Raw genomic sequence first — 11403 nt, forward strand, 5'->3', positions numbered from 1 at the left:
GGATAATACGTGGACTGCTTCACAGGGATAGTAATGTGCTACCACAGGAAGTTTATTGAAGTCCTGCATAGATATAATGTGCGTAAAAGTGAGCCCCCAAGTTTCTTAAGTGGTTTAGAAAAGTGTAAACATTTTGCATTCCTATAATTTCTTACCTCTACATGATCTCGTACACACATTACTAGATCATATTTTTTAAGTGCTCAGCAATTTCAAAATTGCAGACGTAAGACATACTTTTGAATTATGTACTTAAAACTTGGATTGCTTGAAAAAAACATTTTGAAACATGTCTTTCATTTACAGGGCAGTACCAATGCTTCACAGACTCCATTTGTCCAAATGTCAAGTAAGTATTTTTTCCTAGATAACATAACTGCATGCCCAGCCTTTGGTTAACAAAAAAGAATATTCATATGTTTCTATTTAATTTGATTGGTATGGTTACAATCTTCATTTTTCTATAAATATATTGACATTTTTTTGTTTCTATTTTTAAAATCTGTCTCATGATAAATTCTCATACAGTACTGTATGTCAAAGTACAAAACACTTAACACAAGAACACTTTGTCTTACAAACCTGTAGCCAATAACTTTAGCAGGTTGTGTTGCTCTCCTCATCTAATGAGACAGTTTAACTCTATTTGGGAAATTAAGTGGCTCATTTGTAGCGTTGCTATTATCTCTGGTGTGGTAATCCTGTTTCAAATCCCAGTGTCTGTTTTTTGACTGATGATAAATTACTTTAAACCTCTGTGCTTCAACTCCAAAAAAATTAGGCTGTAAACTATGTGCATTTTCCAACATTCTATGCTCACTGCACTACTACCACATTAGACAAATTCTCTCTCTGCTTTCTCCATCTCCCCCTTTCCTCTCTCTGACCATCACCTCATCTCATCTCATTTTCTCTCTCTCGCTTCTCCCTTTCTCCATCTCCATCTACCCCTCGTTTCTGCAGAAACCTGCGCTCTATTAACTTACCAGCCTTTGATGCCACTTTACGCTCCTCCCTCTCCTCTCCTCTCCTCTCCCCTCTCTAACACACAACATGAATATCCAAAATAAAAAGTGAAGGAATAAACACCTAACAAAGGTAAGAGTCACTCACAAATGGTGACACGTGAAATTAGTCAATAAAAAAATGCAAAGAGAGAGGTACCCTATTTCCTGTTAGACAGTTACTACTGTACTGTCTTGTAGCTCAAATGCTGTTAATAGTATATTGTGTTGGCACTTGTAGACTACACAGTATCAGAACCCTTGGAGCTGTGTAACTTGATATATACTTTTTAAATGGTCTAAAAGTATCCAACTCCCAATAGTTTATAGTGGTTTATGTAGGTCAAGCTGTAAGCAGTCGACTAGCTCCTTAATAACATATGAGAAACATTTAGATAATAGAGTCTACACAGGCTGGTTCCCATAATCTACAGTAAGTGTACTGCATCTATGTGTATCTATGTGCATCTATGTGCATCTATGTGCATCTATGTGCATCTATGTGCCATAGAGAAATCTCAGGCTGATGAAATCTCATTTAGATGTCTGCAATACAGAAAGCTGTTTGAGAATAATAGACCAAAAAAATTCAGTTCCTTAATAATCTTTAACTAACACTAATACACACACACACACGCACGCACGCACGCGCACACACACACACACACACACACACACACACACACACACACACACACACACACAAACACACACACACACACACACACACACACACAGACACTCTTAAACATAGATATACATTCAGTCCATCACATGGTTATATACTGACATTGGTAGCCTGTGCTGTTTTGCTTATATGGGTGCTATACACCTTGCCACTAATTGTTTCATTACTATCATGTCATCAGGTTCACCTGCATTGTCTGGATACTATGGAGTCAGAAGGTCATTCCTGCCTGAATCTGAGTTCCATGCGACAAAACAGTACTCCAACGATCTTTACTCTTCATCACTGGGGTCAAAGTCCCTTACATGCGACCCTACTTCCATCCAAGGCTACCCACCTCTGCTTGATCCATATTTCACTGAGTCTATCGGGGACTATAGGACCACATCCATAACATCCGGCAGTGGTTCCCTGTTCAGTGCTTCATCACTGCCACCTCTTCTACCTCACTTCTCTGGTGACCCATCACACTATTTACTGGTGAGTGACTTAGTCAGCTTTTAATGAACATTGAAGGTCATGGTACTAAGGAAGGAACAATTGTGTAGCAGTGAAAACCCTACTTGAAAGAAATCATTACAATTTTTGGTGTGGTAAGAGGAGGTAGATAGAAATAGAATTGAAAATTTCAGATTCTAAATCTGTGATCATCATTTTGCTCTGTATTCCTGTGTCACCCAAAAAAATCACGTATGTCTCCCAATTATCATAACTAACCCTCAGGTTAAAAATCTTCATCATAGTAGAATTATGAGTGGTAATACCTTAAAGTGAATCAGTAAAATGAGTTGTTCATTTGACATATTAATGCATTCACAGCCTTTGAAACCTCACCTTTCAGTGTAGTTCTTTATATATAGATGTAGCAGTGTCCACCTCCTTACCTCCGATGAGGGGGGACTGCTGAGATGCCGCCAGAGCCCCGTGTAGGATCGGGGAGTGTGGGGGCGGCCATGTTAGATCCCGCACATGCGCAAAATAACAAAGCCTGCATGCGCAGTAGTGTTGGTGCGGCGGCCATCTTAAAACAGCTCCGCTAGGTGCCGCGCAGGACTACGAGTCCCACGATCCTTTGGGGTAGGATGCCACATGAGGCTATCCAGCCAATAGGGCTGGAGCGGAAAGCAGGATATCTTCCGCAGCGGAGGACACGTGCGAGTCGTGAGAGAGCCAGCGAGGAAGCAGGAAATGTTCAGGGAGTAAGTGGCTCCTGGACTAGGCCTAGGCTTACCCCCTTAGGCCCAAGCTAGGCTCTGAGTCACAACCAGCTGAGTATTGTAGGGAAGGCCCTAGATAGGGACGCTTCCCAATTAGCACATAGAGGCAGTGCCCTGTGGTCAGGGACCAAGCCACAGGCCACAGAGACTGTGTGAGACCTTCCAGCTCGAGCTCGCACCTCACACAGCAGATTGGGACTCATAAGGAGAGAGGGGATTGTTGGAGGCCCCACATCGTGGGACCAGACTGATCCTCTCTTTCACCAGCTGCACTTGGGTACCGGAGTGCCCAGGTAGGTATAAAGTGCACCAACGCTTCACAGGGGTAGCGCTACCTCATACATTGGATGTGATTGACACTGGGAAGGACACCAAGGATATTGGTGCCACCGCACCCTAAGTAGTTTTTTGTATATTTTTGTATGATATACTGTAGAGTACAGTTATATAGTTATTATATGTGTGTTCAGTAAATACTCGTTATATACCTTGTGTGTGTGTATTCATTACTGTATCAGTTCCTGTGAGAGGTTATTCCGCCAATGCTGGGATCCCTCATGGGTGGAGGCACTGCACTATAGGAGAAAGAGCTCATCCCAGGCTCCCAGTTGTGGAAGCTTAGGCCTCCTGTGAGCAACAGGTATAGCAGCACGCGTTGTCGACAGCATAGTTTCCTGTAGGCATAGGGAAAAGGGGCTACATTTGGTAGTGCTACTGAGATTAAGACCTGGAGTGCCCAAAATGAGTACAAACAAATTATGTCACTGAACATATCATTACCGTACCACCCCAACAGGTGCTCGCCATTGGGCTAGTCCCTGTCGACACCTCGTCTTACGACATTTGTATAGTACTGGGGCAGTTCCCGGGCATACAGGCCGCGCATATCCTAGCCCACCGAACAGACCCAGAATAGATATGTTGTGTAGGGCTATTTACAGGCGGGTATGACTTAACAGAAGAAGGAGGTCTATAATTTATCCAGAAATACATGTGAAGTTGGAGCCCACTAGTTTCGCCAGTGACAAGCAGGAAATTCCGATGGTTATGTGTTCACCTTCCCCAGGAAGTCCTTGCAGGAGTGAAGCCAGTGCCGCGTCCGGTCACAGCTGCCAATCTGGTCATTGCAGTCACAGTTCCCACCGTTCGGATATAGTTCAGATGCTCGCAGAAGCCATACAGTTGTTGGCTAGGAACAAGAGCGAGTCGTCTCAAGCACAACATTACCATAAGTTAAAAGTTTTTTAAGGGGTAAAACCCACGCTAGTCGGAGAAGAGATATTCGAAGCCTGGAAGGACTACACTTGCAAATACTGGAAGAAGTATTGCACCGAAGCTGTTAAGAGGCAACGGATAATAGAGTGCCTACAACCCCCCACCTCCACGGATTTGAGAATGCACCGAGACCAGAATACAGATGTTAAGGCACAGAGGTTAGTGGCCTTATTGACGCGGATCTATTGCCTAGAAGAGGACATAAAAAAGGGCAAGAACTGTCCGAATTGATTCAATGGATACAGTTAGTTTTGTGGGATCTACATTCCCACTATATAATTCCAGCCTCTGAAGTGGATGAATATTGCTGAAAACTGTTTTTAAGGGGATCTATACCCACCCATCTTATAGTCATCATGATCCGGTGCTCATTGTTACAAGGAAGTCCTCCTACACTTGAAGGCTATTAGGCCTGGAGAAAGGGCATGAAGCCTATACACAGTTACACGCCCCCAAGAAACATAAAGACTCCCGCAAGGGAGAGACCAAAGGGGCGTCGGACCAGAAGCCTAATGAGATGGAAAGTGCAGAGGATAACCCTCCTCCAGTGGCCCCTGTCTCCATCTCTAAGGTGCAGAAACCGGTCACCATGCCTAGTGCCAGTGCGATCCGACGTACCCGATGCTATACCTTTAACCAAGCAGGCCAATTTGGACAATCTTTGGCAAATTCAAGGACCCCCACCCCTGGAGCCATGGCCTTCACCATTCAAACAGCGGAACAGCCATCCACCTCCTCCGATAGCGCCCCTGCGCCTAGTCCTGAAAAGGAGCCCCAACCAGATGCCTACAGTCGAGTAGGACCTGCGGCCATAGTATGAGTGTTAATGGAGGGTTTCTACTCCTCTGCGTTGCTGGACTCTGGGTCTCAAGTGACCATAATTTATCGGCCATTTTACAACCTGCATCTATAACACCTGCCTATGCAGTCGGCGGAGAAGATGAAATTGTGGGGCCTTAGTAGCAAAGACTACCCTATTGATGGTGTTATTCACATGCGGTTGGATATACCGCAGCTCAATACCAACAAAACCCACCCCATGGAAGTGGACGTCTTGATATGTCCCGAGTCCCAGGAACATCCAAGCTCCCCCATCATATTCCGGACCAACGCGTATGTGGTGAGGGCCCTGATCTGGGCCTATCTGCAAGAAGCTGGTGAATTATCCCTATTTTCTCTATGGATTAACCCAGTATTCAAAGAGGAGTGTTATAGGATCTCTGCCCAAGAAGGATTTGGACAATTCTTCAATCTTGAGAAGGGGTTGACAGAGATTCCACCAGGGGAAGTGAAGAACATGGCCATGGTACCTAACTACCCGGGCCGTAACAAAGCCGACTGGTACTTCTCACTAGAGACCATGCCCGAAGAAGACGTGAAGAGAGGGTTCAAGGTGGTATCAGAAATGAAAAAAATGAAAGTCTGCCCTTCCACGCCGATTCAAAGTGGCCATACAGAATATCTCGCCCCAACCCATATGGTTTGAAGTCGGTCAAGCACTGGGCCGGATATATCCAGTTACTCCAGTAGAATCCCTGGCTCATGTGAACTCTGCTACGCACAAGAAGCCCCTATGGGATTACAGTTCGACTTCAAAGATTTGACCTTGCCTGAGCGGTGGAGGAAACGGTTAAGTGACAAGCTTGGATGTGGGCTGCAGCAAGAGCGCTCAACACACGATCCGGTTGGATGACGCCACACCATTCCGGGAGCGTTCCCAATGCATTGCTCCCAGAGATGTGAAGGACGTGAGGGACGTCTTGAAGGAGATGGAGACGGCGGTTATCGTAATGGAGTCTCATAGCCCCTATGCCTCTCCTATTGTAGTAGTGCGGAAGAAGGATGGGTCTGTTTGCCTATGCGTGGATTACAGCACCCTGAACCACCGCACAGTCCCAGACCAATATAACTTGCCGCAGATTTAAGAGATCCTCAGCACTTTATATGGCAGTCAGTGGTTCAGCATGTTGAGCCCTGAAGACCAGGAGAAGACAGCGTTTGTCTGCCCCCTCAGATTTTACCAGTTCACCAGGATGCCCGAAGGCATTTGCAGTGCACCTGCGACCTTCCAGAGGCTAATGGAAAAGAACGTTGGTGATATGAACCTCCGGGAATGTCCAGTCTAGGAGAACTCCTTCTGAAAGTACTGGATAGACTGGGAAAAGAAGGCCTGAAGTTGTCCCTGGACAAATGTCGCTTCTGCTGCACATCGGTCACCTCTGTGGGCCACATATTGTCCATGGAAGGATTGGCTACTGGCCCGCTTAGGTCCAAGTCGTAGTGAATTGGCCCGGGCCAGATAACGTGATGGAGCTGCGATCCTTCATGTGGTTTTGCATATACTACTGCAGATTCATAGAGGGGTACTCCTGCAAGGCCAAAGTCCTCAACAACCTGTTGAAAATCTACCCCAAGGAGCCTCGGCAAAAGGCCGCAACTCTGCGAAACACCGTTCAAAGATAAATGGACTTCAGCTTGCAAGAAGGCCTTCACAGGATTGAAGAAGAGCCTCAAGGAAGCCCCTGTCTTAGCCTATGCCGATCCGGAGCAGCCGTACATCCTGCATGTGGATAACGAATACACAAAAGAAAAAGGACTCAGCTGGTAGCACTCTATAACTCTAAAGTAAATAGTAATAGTAATGATAAGTGATAAGGATTAAAAATAATTTTAATGGTATATCTCTTAAAATAAAAGGGTGTACATAAATGAGAATAAAAATGACCGTATATCCCAGTCAGAAGCCTGCTATAATCAGGGTGTGATGAGATATGTGCTAAATAACTATATAGTTAAAAAGCTTGACACACAGACCTGTATCACCATATACAATGTATATGGGGTAATATATTAGCACTAAGTAATCCCTCCTTATTGTAATGTTGGAGGGCTATTATCAAAGTTGAAGAGATATAATCTCTCCTCCTTAATGCAGCTGAATTAGTTAAATCAATTGTCAGTCTGCTGCAGAAAAAAGTGCTGTCTAGTGGTAAAGTCTTCACTATTTGGAGGTGACTATGCTTAAACAGATCAGCCTAATGTACCCCTGGTTATTGTAGGCTAGACACTTAAAAAGATCCTTGATTAATATCAGGATAATATGAGATCAGTATTGTATAGGAACCACATACCGTTTGTATGATCAGGCAGTGGTTACAAATGCATCCGATCAGTGTATCAGTTGCAGGCTCTGTAAGTTGTCCTGCTAGGTCGAGCTCCTCTCACTAGATTGGGTATAAGTCTATGTGGTGTTCTGAACCACTAGCCACAATCGCAACATTAACTCATACAGTTATATATATAGAGCTGAGGTATATGCAGAGCTCGTCGTGACAAGAGCCACTGCGTGATGATCAGCCTCCGCCGACGACCGTTTCGCGTATGCACTCTTTCTCAAGGCTGATAGGCAAGGGGGCGTGTGCTCTCCCTGCTCTCCTTATATACACCTTTTCATGTCCAAATTGGAGTTCCTTATTAACCCCATAGGTGCCATAGCGTAAGTAGTTTGTTCTGAACATGTCAGTAGAACTTTGTTGATGAATAGTACTTTGCCATCTGTACTTATGAAGTATGCACTTTATAGATATGTATTTAAACTCAAATCTGATAGTTTGTATATTGCATTTTAATGCCAAGTAAGGAAATGTATAGAAACATTCCTAGATCTGTTTCAAGTCTGTGTAGACAGGAAACACTGGGATACTTGTGGTCATATGTGGAATCAATGGGTAATATAGATCCAAATATACAGGGAATATATTTCGTTTGAAGATGATATGCTTCAAAGTATATTGGGAGATAAGTTAATATAAATGGATGCCAGCTTCAACAGTCTGGGAGCCGTGTTACATCAAAAATACCCTGCTGGCCTCAGCCCAGTAGCGTATGTGAGTCGTAGCTTGACGTCGTGTGAACAAAACTATCCAGTTCACAAACTGGAATTTTTAGCACTCAAGCGGCGGTAGTCGATAAACAGACACAAAAATCCGATGATTCGATCCCCAGAGGGCACACCCCCAGGAAGAATATCCCTCTGGGGATCGAAACGTCAGATTTTTGTGTCTATTTCAATACATTGTTTTTCCTACTTACCTCTGAGTGCTGCCTCTCTTTGCTGTTCTGCTGGTTGGTAACATAATATATATATATATATATATATATATATATATATATATATATATATATATATATATATATATATCCAATAAAGAATATCGTATCTATATATATATATCCAATAAAGAATATCACTTGTGAGCACATTCACATCTTAGACAGGTCTGCAAACCATCCTTTCATCTTTATCACATAGCATAGAGTGCTTCCAATGCAGCAAGGGATTCTGGGAAATGAAATGCAAATGAGCACACAATGTGTCGCCTTTTGCCTGAAATCCATTTTTACATGGAACCCTTACACACAAATACTTGCTGTTCCCACTGTATTTAAGCACAGCATGAGATTAGATGCAAGCTAGTTAACCCACTCACAGACAGCTGTTTCAACCTTTTGGGTCTCATCAATGTGAGGTTGGTTGCACTGGCTTTGCCAGTTTCAAGCTGGGTAGGTTTAACATACACATTATTTAAATTATGGTGGGTGAACAAGGCAACATTTCCCAGAATCCTTTGCTGCAGTGGAAGCACTGTATGCTTGGTGATAATGGTGAAAAGCAGGGTTGCAGACCTGTCTAAGACATGTGAATGTGCTCACAAGTGATATTCTTTATCGGCTCTATGCTAACGGTGGAGGTTTTTTGTTGCCTTTTTCACCCACCATAACTTAAATAGTGTGTGTGTGCGTGTGTGCGTGTGTGCGTGTGTGCGTGCGTGTGTATTAGGGCTCCCTCAGAGCTGAACTGCAGCACTTTGTTCTACAGAGACTCCCTGTTTATCTAATGTTTAAATTCTACTCATAACCATTTTGACCTAAAGTAACAATATGGCCACTTGGATCAGCCTCACTCTGCTGTCCAATAGAAAGCTGTCACATGATCATGAGATTACTTTGCAGCTTCTAATTGGGTGCTACTGGTCCCATCTTTGTGTTTCTTTGTAAGTACTGGCAAAAAGTGAAAAATTAAATATCTCAGAAATCAACCTCCTGGTTCAAAGAAGGTACAAAAATACTTGATTTTGTCTTTAGATGTAATTATTTGGAGCTGGCTACTATGCATCCCTAGTAATGTTTACTCTTTAGATTACTCTTAAGGTTGACATATCCTATACATTACATTAATGACTAGTGTGTAATTGAAGTAATGATTTAAATTTGGTTTCACAGAGAGATTCGTGGGAGCAAACTGTGCCGGATGCCATTAACCAGTTGGATGTCTTGTGCCCTGACACCTCACAGACCGTTTCTTCATCCACAAGTTGTCTCACACCTGAATCAGGAGGTGCTCACTACAGGAGCTCAAGTAGGGGATCTTCAACACAAGGGACTCAGTCTTACTCATTGCATGCTCTTGATGATGTACATTATTCTACTAGTTTTCCAGCAACCTCCTCGTATTCCTTCTCCCCAATCATGACTGTTACCAGTGAGTTGACACCAAAGATGATTCACCACCTCTCTGCAGAAGACTCTACAGAGACAAATTCTCTGCAAGACAATTCTGCTTGGCCAAAGGATGAGGCAAATACAGTATGGGGACCATACGAATTGAGAAGGAACTACTGAAAAAAGGACTTATTCGTTAAAGGAGCCTGGCTGCTCTTATGTTAGGTTTTAGGGCTTGTTTTGTCCAAATTTGCTCTTGGGTAAAGGTTGTTTGTAAGTTTTGACATAAAAATGATATGATTGCATGCATATTATGGGCCTCATGCAGAGAGCATCGTTATTTCAAAACTCGCCATTTTTTGTTCAATTTCCTTCAGAAAACGGCATAAAATGGCGAGTTGCGAAAAACGCGCCATTTTTTTTTTTCTATTTTTAAAACTCGCCTCGCGGCTGGCGAGAACCTCCATCGCGCCATTTTTAAAACTCTCCGAATGCAGAGAGGTGCGAACGGCAAGTAGCGGCTGTTCGCGCCAAAAAATGGCGCGATTCTCGCATTTTTGCCGCGCCACGAAAATATGGCAAGATGGCGCTCGCCGCCTATAGTAAAGGGGAAAAAAAAGGCGCGAATTTGTTTTTACACGTTTCTGAAGCGCGCATCTCGCCAATTTAAACTCGCCACACGCATCCATGTTAAACATAGCAGAATTCGCACTTTTCTGCATATGGAGAATAAAACTCTCCAAAAAAGCTACTTTTTATGAAATTCGCCAATTTTAAAATTCTATGCTCTCTGCATGAGGCCCTATATATGGTAGCGTCTAAGTGTAGTACAGCTGTACATTTGAAACTAAAATGTTATTAATTAAAAATATGGTAATTTGGTGACTTATAACTTTATTAGAGTTGTACATTTGAAATTAAAATGTTGGTAATGGAAAATATTGTATTAAAAAAAAAATTGTGTTATAACTTGCGTAATACAAAATCACTGTATTCCGTGCACAACTTTGCAACATAAATTACATGGATTAAAAATGGTCTGTAAATTGACTTTGACCCAGAAATGGAGGTATGAGATATAATGATGCAGAACAGTCATGTATGTTACGTTTTAAAATGACACTGTTTGTACACAAGGTTTCGCCCTAGAATATTTGTATGACAAACTGTTCAGCTTCAAATAGTCAGACTTTATTACACACCTCGTGTGAATTAATTAAAGGTGATGTGCGACATTGCAGACACAAAATATGATTGCTATTGGCTAATTTAGACAGAATCAATTACCCTTTGAATTTTTTAACTCATCTGGCTTCTGTGAAAATTAATTCAGATATTCTATTTACCTTCCTCTATATATAAAATACATTATCTTTTAGATATCATTTTCCAATATTGGCAGTTTGAATAATAATGGCATCATATTTATTTAACAAATTGGGCAAAACAAATAAGTAGTGTGTGACCGGTTGCATGTTTATTTAGAAGGAACAAAGAGTCTTAACGCAAAAGTAATTAGATAAGGATCATGAAAAGACCTGCAGAAGCCACTATAGGCAAGATTCACGAAGCTCTGTTAGATCAGAAGTCATAATGTGATGTTTCCTAAAACAGGAATGGACGTCATGTTTCCCGAGTTAACATGGTATCCTCAAAGCTAATTATATGCAAAAACAACAGCCGAATTACATCTCAGCATACGTCACTGAACGTCATG

At 42.6% G+C, this 11403-nt stretch overlaps 1 protein-coding gene across 1 annotated transcript in view; it reads left to right on the forward strand.

Annotated features, from left to right (window-relative positions):
• POU2AF2 (POU class 2 homeobox associating factor 2) overlaps positions 1-10615 on the forward strand; it is a 109220-nt gene extending 98605 nt beyond the window's left edge. The window contains exons 3-5 of the mRNA XM_075603162.1: positions 307-349; positions 1874-2172; positions 9468-10615. Coding sequence (XP_075459277.1) covers positions 307-349; positions 1874-2172; positions 9468-9866 — 741 coding nt within the window. The 3' untranslated portion in view covers positions 9867-10615. The remainder of the gene's footprint in view (positions 1-306; positions 350-1873; positions 2173-9467) is intronic.
• Positions 10616-11403: the final 788 nt, after the last annotated feature.

This window comes from Ascaphus truei, chromosome 6, assembly GCF_040206685.1.
Source record: "Ascaphus truei isolate aAscTru1 chromosome 6, aAscTru1.hap1, whole genome shotgun sequence".
NCBI lineage: Eukaryota > Metazoa > Chordata > Amphibia > Anura > Ascaphidae > Ascaphus > Ascaphus truei.